General features: G+C 33.0%; 1 protein-coding gene across 6 annotated transcripts in view; it reads left to right on the forward strand.

Annotated features, from left to right (window-relative positions):
• CNTRL (centriolin) overlaps positions 1-16,845 on the forward strand; it is an 85,398-nt gene that overhangs the window by 25,184 nt on the left and 43,369 nt on the right. For all 6 annotated transcript variants that reach the window (XM_031954216.1, XM_031954213.1, XM_031954214.1 and 3 more), the window contains 6 exons: positions 2,169-2,278; positions 3,577-3,771; positions 8,578-8,731; positions 11,932-12,152; positions 13,692-13,868; positions 14,459-14,593. In XM_031954216.1, coding sequence (XP_031810076.1) covers positions 2,169-2,278; positions 3,577-3,771; positions 8,578-8,731; positions 11,932-12,152; positions 13,692-13,868; positions 14,459-14,593 — 992 coding nt within the window. The remainder of the gene's footprint in view (positions 1-2,168; positions 2,279-3,576; positions 3,772-8,577; positions 8,732-11,931; positions 12,153-13,691; positions 13,869-14,458; positions 14,594-16,845) is intronic.

Here is a 16,845-nt window from a genome sequence, read left to right on the forward strand (position 1 = left end):
CCAGCTATGAGAGGCAAAGCTATGAAGTTTGGAAGCATAATACTTTATGTGAGAAAGAGCATTCTTGGCAGTTTGACTAGAATTTTAGGTCTATAAATGAGAGTAAATTAAGTCTGAAAAGTAAACTAGAGCCAGATTGTGAAGGGCTTTAAAAGCCTAACAAACTAGTTTATATTTTATTCTAGAAATAAGAAGCCACTGCAGCTTCTTGTGTGACATAGTACTAGCCATAGGACATAGATTCCTCTTTCCCAATAACAAAGGGAACTGTGCCACAGGCCCCACTTAAGATGCTGATTTAATTTCTTTCACAAGTGTTCCCCCACTTAAGGAGACTACGATATCTCTGAATCTACGTTCTGGTCTGGTCAAGGTGACCAGATGACCTACTAGTGAGAGACATGGTATCTTAAGATTCTAGCTGGTTATTAAGGGAGAATGTGGTTGTTAGCAGAGTGACTGAAGTTTGCAGTGAAAATGAAGATTAGGTTTAAGAAGAATGATGCACAAGAAGACATAGAAAGATAGAAACTCCTATAAGTAGACTGAGGCTATAATCATCCCTCTGTTTGGTTGAAATAGAGTGAACATGAAGGTCATGGAACTTGAAAAGATAGATGAACCTGGAAACTAGGAAGTTTGAGGTATGTTAGCAAGTGTGAGGAAAGGGATTGTAGTGGTGACTGTGTGGTAAGCTAGCTACTTATAATTCCTTGAGAAAGGAGGGAGAATGACCTCAGGTCCAGCAATTAATTCCTGTCAGAGGTCTGCATAATGTGATATGGCCAGGTAGCATGAAGCTGAAGGAAAGGAAGGTTACTAATTGCTAGCAATAAAAATTTCAATATTGTAGTGAAAATCAAGGAGTGATCCTGTTCTTCCTGGCCCAGAAAGTTATAGCGCATGGAACAAGGTATATCCAGTGCTGCAGAAGAGTGTTCAGAGATATTCTCTTCTGAGAAGAGCTGTGTTTCTGTGATTGGAAGAAATTAGTTTAACATAAAGATATGCTTCTTAACAATGGAATGGTAGTCCCAGAAAGCACTTATGGAAGGAGAAAACAGAGCAAGATAGCCATATGGGAGAGGGAAGGTGTAAACGAATAGGAAGGAGGAAATAAGGAATAATAGTAAAGTGATTTTCTCTAATCCTAGGCAACAGTCAGCTCTGGAGAGGAGCAAGGACAATTTGCCCAGCCATTGGACAGTAGTGTATCATACATTTTCCAGTAGCAAGGGGAGCTAGGTCCTCACTAAGATATGGATTTGATTATTGCCCCTACATTGGGAACAGGTTACATTGTGTTTAGTGGCCCTGGTCTAGGCAGGGTGGCTTATTGTTCAATGGTGAAAATCTATTTATGAAGCCCTAAAGGAATATATTTTCCCCCTACCTTTAGAATAGATGGGATAGCTCTGCCCCCCACCCTAATGCTGAGAGAGGCAGTTAAGATAGGGGTCCTCAAACTTTTTAAATAGAGTTCACTATCCCTCAGACTGTTGGAGTGTTATAGTAAAAACAAAAACTTTGTTTTGTGGGCCTTTAAATAAAGAAACTTCATAGCCCTGGGTGAAGGGGATAATTGTCCTCAGATGCTGCATCTGGCCCGCGGACCGTAGTTTGAGAACCCCTGGGTTAAGATATGACAAAGCAGAAAAAATCAGAAGAAATTGAATTCATTTCCTGTTTCCAACAATTTCTTAGCTATGCAGCTTTGAATAAGTTACCCAATTGTTCTTAGCCTCAGTTTCTTTTTTCTGTAAAATAGACCTGATAAACCAGTACAATCTGTATCACAGGGTCATTGTAAAGAAAGATCTTTATAGACCATAATGTGCTATATAAATGTAAAATAATTGTTGGTGGGGTTTAGGCCTGGTTCTGACAATAATTAGTTGTGAGAGTTTTGGAAATTTTTCTGTGTCTCTCTTTGTTCTCTTGTAAAACAAGGGAATCAGACTCAATACATTTCTCTAATGGCCTTTCTAGTTGTGTTCTTGAGTTTCTAGAATAATATAAAAAGTTGCTTTTATTTCTAATAAGTTTTGTAGTTAAATCTTTTCCACCTGAACAGGACAGTTTAGTTGCTAGAAAGGGGGAGTTAAGTTGCAAAGGGGACAGTATTTAATGGCACACATGTTCTGTTTTTTTCTTTGCTTCCTTTGTAGCCCAAGCACAATTGAAACAACTGCGTAATGAAATGACAAAGGCTGAACAGAACATTTTAAAAGCAACAGAAGAATTTAAACAACTGGAAGAAGCCATAAAACTGAAAAAAGTATGTAAGCCAAACAACAATGCAAGAAAAGGCATCAACCTAAAGAGAATTTTATTTTTGTAGGTAGCCTCTTTAAAAATACATCTTAGCTTCCAGATTTCTTCAATTATAGTTCTTTGGATGATGAGTTTTTATATGTGGAGGATGATTAGCTTTAAGATCCTAGGGACAATGGAACAGAGGAATTATTTCCTGTATAATGTCTCTATAACATAATAACATAAATGGTATTCTGAAGGTTCATATAAAGAATTTATGATAATGTTTCAGATAGTATTTGATATAAGATGATAGGACAAAAGGAAGTTGTTTTCATTAGAAAATAAAAAGTTACCCCTCACACAAATATTTGTGTATTTGGAAGATGATACCATACATGTGATAGCCAACCATGTGAGTTATTTTGAGTTTCTTCTCTTAACACTATTGGCTTGTCACTAAATAAATACCTACAGAACAGGAAGAATAGAATTTTCTGATATGAAAAATGTGTTTTTATAACCATTCCTTGTTACACTCTCTCAATTTCTTAGCTTTGTTTGCTCTTTTGTAAACAATGGAAATTAAATGCGTAATATAGAAACCTTAATACTGAAGGTTTTAAAATGAACAAAAAGTGTTGCAGTGTTCTTTTTTTCTTTCTTTTTTTTTTTTTTTTTTTTGTAGCACTCTTTTCAGTGCTTCAATTGTTCAAACCTCTTTGTTAAAGTCAATATTTTCTCATTAAAGACTACTAGACATAGTAATACAAGAAACTCTTAAGTTTCAAACTTGGCTCTAACATTCACTAGTTATTGTTTACAAAATGACAGATGATGTTATTTGTTATTGTACTTCACAGGCTTTTTGTGAGGGAAATCCTTTGTAAACTTTAGAGCTTTGTAGAAAATAAGTTTCCAGTAGTAGAAGATTGCTGAAGTAAATTTGTATTTTAGATCAAATGGCAGCAAGTGCTTTCCATGAGTGTATAGATGCTATTTTGCTTCATGAAACCTGCTTCAGATGGCACATTTAGCTTTTCTGAGCTTTGGTGTGGTCTGTTTTTGAAGTATTATCACAATCCCAGTACATTTTGTATTTGTGTAATCAGATGAGGTAGAGGTTGCATGGAGAGCCACACAAAACTGATTATTGGCTTTATGGCTAAAAAATCACTACCCCTGCTCTTTAGTGGAAATCCCAATGTTCTTATTATATTACAAAATTCATTGTTTTAAATCACAATTCATTGTTTTCTCTCCATGCTTATCTGGACATGTGGGGTTTTTTTATTTGCTTTTGTGCACATTTTTTTTTAGATTTCTGACACAGAAAAAGAAGTTCTTCTCAAACTATTAAATGGTAAGATACAACTCCTGAATCAGTTACGTAAAGAATCAATGAATATAGAAATGCAGATGGAGAAGCAGAGTTCAGAAATAACTAAAAAAGAGATGGAAATAAAGGATGCAGAAAGTGCCATAGATAATCTAGATTCTACCGACCCAAGACATGTAAGTTAATGATTATTATTATTAATAATAATTATATTAATACTATTTGAAAGAAACTCAAATAGAGCTGTTTTACTTTTAGAATAAACTTAAGTTTACTTAAAGAGTTAACTTTTCACCATCCGTGGATGTGGGTGTTCAGAGTATAGCAAGGAGCAAATTTAGTGCATTATAGATTTAATCATTACAGTCCACAAAAGTAACCACTCTGCATCTTAATTTGTTTAACTTAAAGGGTTGGATCAGATGATTTCTAAGGACCTTCTGGTTCAACATTCTGTGTTCTTTGTTCTAATATTCTGCATTCTAATATTCCTTTTTTGACATTCTGTGTTCTAAGATCTCTTCTGCCTTATTGTTATGCTTTTGTAATACAGCGTAATACTTAAGATACCCTCCAAAGCTCCCTTTCATTTACCTTTTTTTGCCTTTCTCTTCCATTCTCTCCTTTATGAGCTAGGATGGTAAAGATGAAGTGGCAGAGGAGGAGGTGTAGCAATCTTTTAAAAACTAATTCAAATACCACCTTCTCCATGAAGCCTTTCCTGATCTCTTAGTGTGAATCCCAGGTTTCTCTTCAGAACTCTCATAGTACATTGTACTTTTCTGCCATGTTTTTCACATATTTCATATAATATTCACATAATAAAATTGTAAGTATAAATATTTAAAATTAGCTGTGTTTGGTCTATATATAGCCATATAAAATAAATATATGTAAGAATATAGATGCATCTGTATCTAGGGGGGAATTATCTATATGCATAAGGGGGAAGAGAAGTTAGCAATAGTTGATGTCCCCCCCCCCAAAAAAAAGAGGACTACTGAAGCATTTTTTAAATGCACAGAAAAGAACAAAAGGAAGTTCAGAAGGAAGCACAAACAGGAAGAAAGTTTTAAAAGTGTGAATTTATGTCTGTGTATGTGTGTGTGTGTATGTTCTTTGTGTGTGTATATATATATATATATATATATATATACATATATATATATACACACACACATATGTATATGTATATATATTTGTTTTTAAAGCGATAGAAATTCACAGTTTCATATATAGTCCTCTGTTTTTCTGTGTATAGAGAAATGCTCATTTATTTATTTTCATGTTTAAGTTTAGAATAAAACAGCAAAATAAAAAGGGTGGGGAGTTGGAGTTAGGAAAAAATTTTGTTACCCTGGATCCAACCTGATGATGAGCATTTATATACATAATTAAACTAGTCTTGGGTGTCAGGTTTAATCTATCACTATCACTAATATCTTCTTAAATATAGATATAGAATATATATTTCTATATGCTATATAGATATATGTATAATATGTCTTTGTTTAAATACACACACATACACGCACGCCTCTAAATGTTGAATCTCCTCTATTATCTGCTGCAATGTTGTGTAGATGCAGTGTTGTATAGATAGTAGTTACTTAATAAATGTGAACTAAATGAGAAAGATAATCATTTTCAGGGATATGAATAAATGTTAGATTTTTATAGAGAACAAAATGTCTATATGGGGAAAGTAAGGCAAATAGCCTTTATAAGAATTGTATATTTAAGTTTCACTGCAACTATAAGCAATCCTGTGTTAGTGGGCATGGTATATATAAAACAAATTAGCCCTTGTGGCCTCTTTGCTTTTGTTCAAACAAGTACAGATCAGTTCCAAAGTCTAAAATTCAGTTAAACAATACCATTCAGAATGAGCACTATACTTAGAGTCCAGAAGATCTGATTTTATGTCCTGATTCTCTTATGAACTTATTGATCAACTGTATCTCCAAAGAATCTGAAGTCTCAAAACAAGATTATAGTGTGGATTTATTTTGTTTAACTATGTTTATTTGTCTTGAAGGTTTTTTTTAACTCTATTTTTGATTGGGACAGAAAAGGGAACTTAAGAGAGAAAGAGAGAAATTAGCAATAGTTTTGCTTCCTCCCCAATTAAAAAAAAAAAAAAAAGAGGGCTACTGAAATTTTTTTAAATGCACAGAAAAATACAAAAGGAAATTCAGAATGAAACACAGACAAGCAGGCAGGTTTTAAAAATAAAGTGTGGAATATACATATAAATAAATATATATTTTAAGACAAACATTATGTAATAGAAATTCACAATTCCTCACACAATCCGCTTTTTGTGTTCTGCTGTGTATATGGAAATACTTGCTTATTTATTTTCATGGTTAAGTTTAGAACAAAAAGGGAGGAGAATTGTGGTTAGAAAAAAATTTGGTCACTCTGGATGCAACCTAATAATAAAATTTTTGTATTTAATTAAGCTGGACTTTGGAAAAAAAGGCTTAGTCTATCACTGGTACCATAATTAAAGCACTATGTGAATATGAATGGTTTCTTAATAAGGCCTGAAAACATTATTTTAAAGTTGGTCACAGTTTGCCCAGGTTTTCAACAAGCATCAGTACTATAAAAAAAAAGGAAAAGGCTACAGTTGGAAAGTAAAATCTATTTTAGCTCGTAAAGTTTTACAAGAGGCATAAACTTCCCACAAGCAGATATAAAACATGATTTTTATTCGTTTTTATGTTGAAAATGTTGCCCCTCATCTAAACAAAAAGAAGCCAGCTCCTCTCAGACTAGCTTCTTGGTAAGCTGAGCTGTTGTAAACCTAAAGCTTCATTGGCCCTTCCCCAGCTTCCTGTGTTGTGATTTAAAGCACGGAGAGTAGAGACCAGCCCACAGAGGCAGTTGGTGATTGGACAAAACGTCAGCGGCTGCTCCTCTAAGAATGTGGTCTGAAGCTCTAGGAAGTTACTGAGCCTCAGGTTTCTTGCAGAAATTCAACTGTCAGAGAGGGAAGTACAGATGAAATAGAAGAAGGAATTAAGAAGTACCTAGCCTACGCTTCCCAGGTATCATCACTGTTTGTTTTTAACAAGAGGGATTCTAGGATTAAAGGAGGGGATTCTTCCCTCTCTCTCTCTCCCCGAAAAACAAAGAGAATATTGAGCTCCTGTTTTTTTTTTTTTTTTTTTTTTTTTTTAACAGTCCTTTTGTGACCTCCAAAGCAGCAAAAATGTTAGTGGCTAGTTCTGTTGCTTAAAACTATTCTCTACTGTTTTAAAAGTAGAATTGATTTGTATATTGAACTCTCTTTTTGTGTTGCATGAAAAAAGGATCTAGTAGAGGATTTAGTATCTAATTAAACAACATACTGATATATTGTAGTTTTCAATATAACTTTGATTTTTAGTCTTGAGTAAGTACCCACAGAGCATGCACGCGCTCTCACACACACACACACACACACACACCCTCACACTTCAGTGATTTAGTACACACTTCACTACAGAAGGCTAAGTGATAACTGTTTATAAAAGATCTTCAATTTTTTTGGTGTGGATATTACTTCTACTGATCATAATTCCTTTCAAACTAAGCTAGTGGTCTTTGAGAGCTGCTAATAGAAATATAATACTGTGGAAAAGAGAAAAAAATTGGAAAATAATTTTGTTTTATTACTTATAATAATTGTTATTGCTTTAATTAATTTTAAATCAAAATTTTAATTAGTTTAATTTTTAAATGATTGGTTTAATAATTATAGGAATTTGTATTTATTATTATTAGATTATTCTAATCTTTTTAGGATATGGTTCTTCAAAACCTAAATAGTAGATGAAACAGATATACATCTTCCCCCATCATACTGTTGTCTTCCTGTCTCTGTGCCTTACTTGTGCCATCATATCCCCCATTCCTTAAAAAGTCCACCCTTTTCCCTACTTCTGTTTGATAAAAATTAACTCTTCTTTTATAATATATATGTGTGTATATATATATAAATTTTTTCCTGGGACCTCTTCTTTGCTGTTGTTCTTTTTTATTGCATTTATTTACATGTTTGTCCATTTTCCCTTTACAGTATAATAAGATTCTTGAGAACAGATCATATTGTTCATCTGTTTTTATGTTCTTAGCACCTAGTACAATATCTTGCATATTTTTAAATTTAAATAATTTTTTTGGTAGCAGAGGTTTAAAAATTGGGAAATGTTTTGTTTCTTCATTGTATTCAAATGGATCCTAGCCTTTGAGCTTTATTTTTATTTGGGCTATATAATATAACTTCCTTTCTGATAGTTTGTGGTAATTTATTTTTCTGTGCTTCTGATAATATGGGAAAGATACGCATAAGCAAGGGAATATGGCATGAACTTAAGAGCAAAATTTCCCTGGGGATTTTGTAGCCATGTGAACCATTACATAAGGGAGTCCCATGTGTTTTCTAATACCCTAAGGGGCAATTTGGTACAGTGGAAAGAACAGTGGCCTTAAAATCTGGAGATTTGACTCCTTTGCTCACTTGCTCTGTTGTGATCATATTTGCAATTAAATTCATCTTTCTGAGATTGAGGTCCTTTGTAAAGTAGAAATAATCATCTTTATACTTCATACTTAATGGGTTCTTATGAAAAAAGTACTTTGTAAACTGAAAAGTGGTGTAGAAATGTGGCACCTACTGTTATAGTTGTTGTCTTATATGCCAAAATAAGCTGGTAGCCTTTTAGGATTCTTTTGGTTGAAATGAATTATTGAATTTATGAAGTCTCTTAAAGTTAGTGAAATATTATTTTATTTTATTAAATGGCAAGAATAAATCTAAATTTCAAAAGAGCAATCATTTCTCAGGTTTTCTTTACCATAATGTCTGTCTTCAAAAAATTCATCACCAGTGTTAGTTTTTAATAATAATTCTTTATTTATGTGGAATTTTGTAGTTTGACTCTTAAGATAGAAGAATTTTCAGAATTTAAAAAAATCTTTGTACTTCATAGATTCACGTGGAGGCTCAGAAGAAAAACAAAGAACAGCAGCTTGACATTATGAACAAACAATATCAACAGCTTGAATGTCGATTAGATGAGATACTTTGCCGAATTGCTAAAGAAACTGATGATATTAAGGACCTGGAACAACAACTAACTGAAGGTGAAGATTTTATTATTAATCATGGACATTTTCCTGAATCAGTTTCAGCAGGGATACTGTATTATGGTCTAGAAACTAAATTTCAGTTAAGGATATCATGTTCTAGAAGCCACTTGAAATAGAACTAATCCAATTAGCTTTGCTGTATCATTGTATATTCTTGGGTCTCATTCTTTCCTTAAAGTCCCTTTGGTGAGATAACATTTAGCACAGTACCTGTCCCCTAGTAGGTACTATATAATTATATATTCCCTTCCCTTCCCCAAAAGCTCTTAAAAAAAAAAAAAATCTGTGATTCCACACTGATTCTAGCAACTCTTGTGTACTAGCATTGGATTTAAAATCATTTCACTGAGGATTGGCGAGACTTACATGAACTGATGCTGAGTGAAATGAGCAGAACCAGGAAATCATTATATACCTCAACAATGATACTGTACAAGGATGTATTCTGATGGAAGTGGATTTCTTTGACAAAGAGAAGATCTAACTCAGTTTCTATTGATTAAGGATGGACAGCTACACCCAAAGAAAGAACACTGGGAAATGAATGCAAACTGTTTGCATTTTTGTTTTTCTTCCCAGGTTATTTATACCTTCTGAATCCAATTCTCCCTGAGCAACAAGAGAACTGTTCAGTTCTACACACATATATTGTATCTAGGATATACTGTAACCTCTTTAACATGAATAGGACTGCTTGCCATCTGGGGGAAGGGATGGAGGAAGGGAAGGGAAAAATGGGAACAGAAGTGAGTGCAAGGGATAATGTTGTAAAAAAATTACCCTGGCATGGGTTCTGGCAATAAAAAGTTATTTAAAAAAATAAATAAATAAAATAAAATTATTTCACTTATAAGTCCCATCATGGCTACTGATTTAACTGTGGGACACTGAGAAAATCAACTCATCTTCTCTAACTTCAATTTTCTCATCTATAAAATGAGAATAATGATGCTTCCAAAGGGGTATTGTCAATTACTTGTGTTTATTACTTTATAGCCAAAGTACTGCATTAGTCAGTTGTTTTGATGTTATAATTATTATCATAATAAATATGGCTTTATATTGCATATTTATATAATTATTATTCGTACAATATTTCAATGGATCCATGGTCTTATCAATACTCTCCAACTCTTCAGATAAGTATCTATTTTCTTTCCTTGTACATTCTTTTTTATCTACACAGACCCATAAATACTTCATAGAGGTCACATGCGAGTCAGACCTTTCTCTAGGTCTCTTAATAGTAAATAGGATAGAGTATACAGGTGGTCCATTGATTAGCCCTTCCCCTTGGTAGATGACCAGTCCACCTCTTTTCTGGTCATACATTTCTTTAACTTTCTTGCTTCATTGGTAATATGAAAATACATATAGCTCTAGCTTATTCATACCCTCTCATGTACGCTCCATTACTCTTGGTGATCCAGAATTTAGATTCCTCAGAAATTGTGGTATTTTATGAGTTATAACATATATCATCAAGAAATATTGATGTTAAAAAGTTATTTTTGTTTCAGATAGAAGCTTGAGAGTCATTAAAAACATTGTACAGTTTCCTATATGTATTACAACTCATTCTATTCTTGTTTTTCAACTCTGGGCCCAATTCATCATCCAGTTACATTGTACAAAACATATATATTACTAGATCAGTTCTATGGGCTGTCCAACCAATTATATATAGCAGCATCTGGACATTAAGCATCCTTCATCCTTTTGGTGTTTTTCCTCTATGTATAGTCAAGCCAAATTTTTTTTTTAACTTTTTGTTGACAGAGCCCATGCCCGGGTAGCTTTTTTACAACATTATCCCTTGCACTCACTTCTGTTCCGACTTCTCCCTCCCTCCCTTCACCCTCTCCCCCAGATGGCAAGCAGTCCTATACATGTTAAATATGTCACAATGTATCCTAGATACAATATATGTGTGCAGAACCGAACAGTTCACTTGTTGCACAGGAAGAATTGGATTCAGAAGGTAAAAATAACCTGGGAAGAAAGACAAAAATGCAAGCAGTTTACATTCCTTTCCCAGTGTTCTTTCTTTGGGTGTAGCTGTTTCTATCCATCCTTGTTCAATTGAAACTGAGTTAGCTCTCTTTGTCAAAGAAATCCACTTCCATCAGAATACATCCTCATACAGTATCGTTGTTGAGGTATATAATGATCTCCTGGTTCTGCTCATTTCACTTAGCATCAGTTCATGTAAGTCTTGCCAATCCTCTTTATATTCATCCTGCTGGTCATTTCTTACAGAATAATAATATTGCCTAACATTCATATACCACAATTTACTCAATTGATTGGCATTGATGGGCATCCATTCATTTTCCAGCTTCTAGCCACTACAAACAGGGCTGCCACAAACATTTTAAGCCAAATACTTTTGAATGACAATAATTATTGTTTAGGAAGCTCTGCAGGGTTGCAGCCTTGATGCATTTAGCACAATATCATCTTTAAATAGAATCATCTGAAAGACCTCACCACTTATAGGGAATCAATCACTCTTTCAGTTGAATTCTGTGTTAGAAATCCTTCATGATGTTCATAGTGAGTGCTTAATAAATAATTTTGCATTCATTCTAATGCTGACACTAGCAGTATATCCCTATTTTATGCTTTCTTATTAGTAATCTGAGAGATGGTAAACAAACTTGTAACAACAACTTGTTACATCTTATGTTGATTCTGCATGATTGTAACATATTCATGAAAGACTTGTTGTTTTAAGCTTTAAGACCTCATTTTGTTCTAGCAGATCAAATGCTTTTTTATAATCAACAGACAATACAGGTGAACTTGTATACTCTATAACTTTGGTTATTTGATGGAAAGTAGTCAGTTATGGACTATTATTTGTGAAAGCCTGCCTATTCCTTTCTTATTCTTTTATCCAATATTCCTTCAGTACATGTGTATATTAGAAAATTGGCATGGGTTAACAGTAATTCATACTGATATTTTTTTCAGTCCCCTTTTTTGAGTAGCAAGAACACTTATGACTTTTTTCTTTTCCTGTATGTTAACAGAAATAAAAATAACATGTCATTTGTAATTTGTATAACTATGCTATTAATAATAAAGGAGCATAATTTATTATAAGATGAAACAATAATACTGTAATTATTATACCTTGAAGTCATTTTTTTCATAAACTTCCATATTAATATCTCTTTCCTTTTGTTCAGGTCAAATAGCAGTCAATGAAGCCTTGAAGAAGGATTTGGAAAGCATCATCAATGGCTTGCAAGATTACCTTGAAAATGTTAAAGGACAGGTAACAAAGGCTCAGGAGGAATGCCAAATACTACAAAATGATAAAGAAATTTTATTGCAAAAAGTGGCTAAACTTGAAGAAGAAAAAATTGAACTAGAAGTTGCTGCTATGGATACAGAAAATATGAGAAAAGTATGACTTTACATTTGCTGCTTTCTTTTCCCTTAAATTTAAAAAACTTAATTGTAATGTGTAAATGGTTTAACATAATTAGAAAAAAAATTAAAGAGTTATAAGACATGTGACTATTTTAAAAATAATAATTTCCTGGAATTTTTTTTTTCATTTAAATTGTGAGATTCCAAACTCTTAACTCTTTTCCCTAATGAAATTAAGATTCTTTTAAAGGGCTTTTTGAATTGCTAATCTGTGTGGCAAATTATAAAGGTGATTGGGATTTGAATCTCTAAAATCCTCCTTTAAATGTAACAGTACATATTAAGAACATTTTGTGTTCTAGGGATCCCTTCTATCTTTAATGTTATACAGTTTGGTATCCAATCTAATTGGTATGTCATCACGTATAATTCTTTGTTCCCATTTGGTCCCTATCTCTTTCCACACTAAAATATAGGACCTGAAATTCATTTGTTTAGGAATTATTTTTGTTATAATTTATCATTTTCCATTACAAGAATTGTAACCATAATTTTGTGACAAATCCCAGCTTAATAATCAAAAACCTAATTTGCTAGACAAACACCAATAAAAGAATAAATTTAAATGAATACAAATTATATTTTGGGCTACTTATATTTATGTTGCTGTTGGTATTCACTAAAATTACTCCTTCTGGTATATGAACTACATGTCTATAAATTTTAATCTGTGAACTACCTGTGCTAGTTTGGCTGGTTGTTGTTTTACAAAACAGTTTCTTAGTAACTTACTAATTGTTTATCTTTTTCAAATTGATTTTTATTTTATACAGCTGTTATTACAGTATTAATGTTGATTGTCTTTGGGATCTTCAGGAGGTGACATTGTGATATGACAGTCAGAAAATCCATGTGATTAATCTTAGGTTATAGTGATAGAAACCTAGTGTCCAGGAAGAGGGAGATAATAGTTTTATTTCATTCTTCTCTGGAATGTTGAGTCAAATTTGACAAAAATGTCCAGGTTGTTTAAGGGACTTAAAACCAGGTCATAAAAAGGTTATTTTAAAGAAATAATAATGGTTAATCTGGAAAAGGGGAAGTCTTAGAAGAAGTGTATGAATATTGTCTTCAAATATTTAAAGAGCTGTCATTTATTTGCAAGATGGCATAAATATCTATGTGGCTCCAGAAGGTAGAACTAGGACCAATGAGGTCTGAAGGAAAATTATTACACTTTTCATCTTGGAGATTCTTGGTTATACATATTAAAGTGTGTTACCACAATGTTACCATTAGAAAAGGGAGTGATTTAGGTGATGCAGTGGACAGAGTAATGGGCTTAGAATCAGGAAGATGTGAGTTCAAAATTTGCCTCAGATATTTACTTTATGATTCTGGGCAAGTTACATAACCTCTGTCAACCTCAGTTTCCCAATTTGAAAAAAATGGGAAACCTCCCAACATGGTTGTAGGACCAAATGAGATAACATTGATAAGGTGCTTTGCAAACCATAATATTATTATGATAGCCATTTTAGGAAAAGTATTATTAAAATTTATGTACTTTCAGGAACTTGCTGAAATGGAATTGTTACTTCAAGAGCATCAAGAAGCAAACATGTCCCTTCAACAGACCCAAAGAGATTTAAGTGCCTATGAAGCAGAGCTTGAGGTTCAGCTCAGAGCTAAGGAAGCTGAAAGTAACCAACACAAAGAGGAACTAGAGAGGCTCAAGCGACTCAAACAGGTGAGAGCTGGAGTAAAGGCAGCATGAACCATGCATATCCTCAAGAGACCAGCTTCCCTTTCATTGTATCTGAAAAAAATGTGCAGAACTATGAAGGCAGGTGGAACAGTAGAGAGAGCAAGCACTATCTCAGAATCATAGAACATGTATTAAAATCTTACATATAATACTTTTTCTGTGGCCATGGAGAAGCCTCTAAATTTCAGTTTCTTGATGAGTAAAGTAAGTTTAATGATATTTCCCCTGCCTTCCTTGTGTGAGGATTTAATGAGATAACATAAATACAGAACTTATACATTTGAAAACACTATATATAGATGCAAACTACTATTATTATTTTAAGGTGCTTGGAGAATTTTTTGCCTTGACAATGGGAAGTTTCTAAAAGAACTTTGAGAAATGCTATATAAATGCTTTTAAATTAAATTTTATTTTTTTCTATGAACAAAAATCTTCCCCTTCCATTGGAAAACAGTATTATTCTGAATTATTAAAATAACTGAAGTTTAGTGCTTTTGCTTATCTTTTTGTATTTTACATTAGTTTGCAAGAACTATATCCATTTTAATGTGACTTTTCTCTGGAGACAGTTAGAACACTTAAGTCTACAAGCTGAACTTGAAAATCAAAGACAGGCCCTGGAAGATGCTCTCAACAAGGCCCAGTTCTCTGAAAAGAAGGAACAGGAAAACAATGAACTTTGCTCAAAAGTCAAACAATTGGAGGTAATTTTTAATCACGCTAAGAAGTAAATGATGGGTGTAGAAAAGACCCTATTTGTAATCAAGAAACTTGGGTTCTTGTGTTTTCTTTGTGAATTATGTTGTATTAACCATATAACTTCACGTTTTCTCATCTGCAAAATGAGATGAAATTTGTTTTATGGATCTCACAGGGATATAAATTGAGCTTATGTGTATGTATATATATATGTGTGTATATATATATATATATATACACATATATATACATATATATATATATAATGTATATTGCTTTATAACAGTAAGATTAAGTAATAAATTTAAGTTATTTTTATTGTGGATCAGTCTATCAACAAGCATCTATTAAGTAATAACTATATACTAGACTCTAGCGATATAAAGACAAAAAAAGGAATAGCCCTTTGAGAATCTCTTATTTCATTGCTGTATTCATTCTATAGCAGATCAAAATTCCTCTATACCTTACACTAAGGGATCTTTACTTGAACTCTGTGAACCTGTTTATATGTTCTCATATAAAATAATAGAAATAGGGAGAAAGGAACTGGAGTAATCAAGAAACATCTCATGTAAGATTTAAACTGAGTTTTGAAAAAATGAAAGATTCTGGACAAAGGTGAAAAAGGAGTGCATTCTAGGCATGGAGGCAACTTCTACAAAGTCACACTGATGGAAGATAAAATGTTGTATACAAGAGTCAGAAAGGAATTCAGTTTGGTTTAATTGTTGAGTGAATGAAGAGAACAATGTGTAAAAAGGCTATGAAGGTAAATTGGAGCCAGATTGTGAAGGACTTTAAAGACCAAATAGAAGAGTTTATTTTTGACCCTAAGGAGCTACACTTTGACGGATTGGATTGGGAGAGACTTGAAGCAAAAGGACTTTATGGTTGTCCAGACAAGAGGTGATCATAGATCTCAAAGATGTCTTACATTTTCCATTAGTTTAAAAGGATCAGATTTGAAATAGTCAATATAGCTATAGATTCCTGGGAAACTTAATAAGTGCTTTATTTTATTTTATTTTTTTTGCTGAGGCAATTGGGTTAAGTGACTTGCTCAGGGTCCCACAGCTAGGATGTGTTAAGTGTCTGAGAACAGATTTGAACTTAGGTCCTCCTGACTTCAGGGCTGGTGTTCTATCCACTGTATTACCTAACTGCTCCAGTAAGTGCTTTGAAGAAGAAGAAGACTACCATAAAAAAGATTCTGCCTTCATTTTCTCAAATGACAGTCATTTTGAGGTTAAAGTGAAGAAATTGTATATTGTGGTTGTTATAGTGATACAAAAAGTTAAAAGGTCTTTTCTGTAGTAACTGGGGTGTATTCTCTCTTTAACTTTATCAATACAGGCAACAATGAAACAAATTGGTGGTAGTAGTAATATAATAATGTAAAATGGCATTAATAGTATTTTGAATTTCTATAGGGCTTCATAATTTATAAAACTCTTTCCTCTAAAACTCACACTAAATATTAACTTCACTTGATACATGGTCCTCCTCCTCAGACCTCACATAATACTGAGTTCTACACTTCTAAATTATAGTTCTCATTTAGTACTGTGTATTATAGTTATTTTTATTGGTGTCTTATCCCATCCTAGTCTGTAAGCTTCATGAGGTAGGATACATCTTATCTAAACTTTGCATCTCCTCTCTAGTCCTGGGGCACTAGTTAATAGCTGTTTGTTGATTGAATAATGAGATTGGGTGATTCTGTGAGTAAATAAAATAATGTAGAGTTAAATGTAGAGTTTAATTTTAGCTATTTTTAGTTTAACTTTTGGAGCAAACATAAGAAAAGAACCACTATTTTATTTGCTTTTGCTTTTTAATGAATGACAAAGGAATATGAATTACACTGGTATAAATTTAAGCCAGTCTTCTTTTACATTCTCCAGAGTCTTGCTATAAAACCTGTGTTCAGGATCTTTGCTATGGGATTACCAAATGGGTGAAGTAGACTTTAATGAAATCTTTTTGCTAAAACTTTTTGAATAGTATCCAAGATGTACATATCCTATGGGTAACTTCTGCTTTATAAACTATAAAGAAGGTATACAAAAAAAAAAAATCAAACAGTACAAGAAAAGACCTGGGTTCTAGTTCCAGCTCTACCACTTGTTAATAACTAGTCTTAGAGGTGAGTCATTTAGTCTCTCTCAGCCTTATTGAAAGAAGAAAACTTACCTTACTTATTACTTCACAGAGCTCTTAGATATTTTGTATGTTATATAGTAGTTTGTAAATG

The sequence above is a fragment of the Sarcophilus harrisii genome, chromosome 2 (genome assembly GCF_902635505.1).
Source record: "Sarcophilus harrisii chromosome 2, mSarHar1.11, whole genome shotgun sequence".
NCBI lineage: Eukaryota > Metazoa > Chordata > Mammalia > Dasyuromorphia > Dasyuridae > Sarcophilus > Sarcophilus harrisii.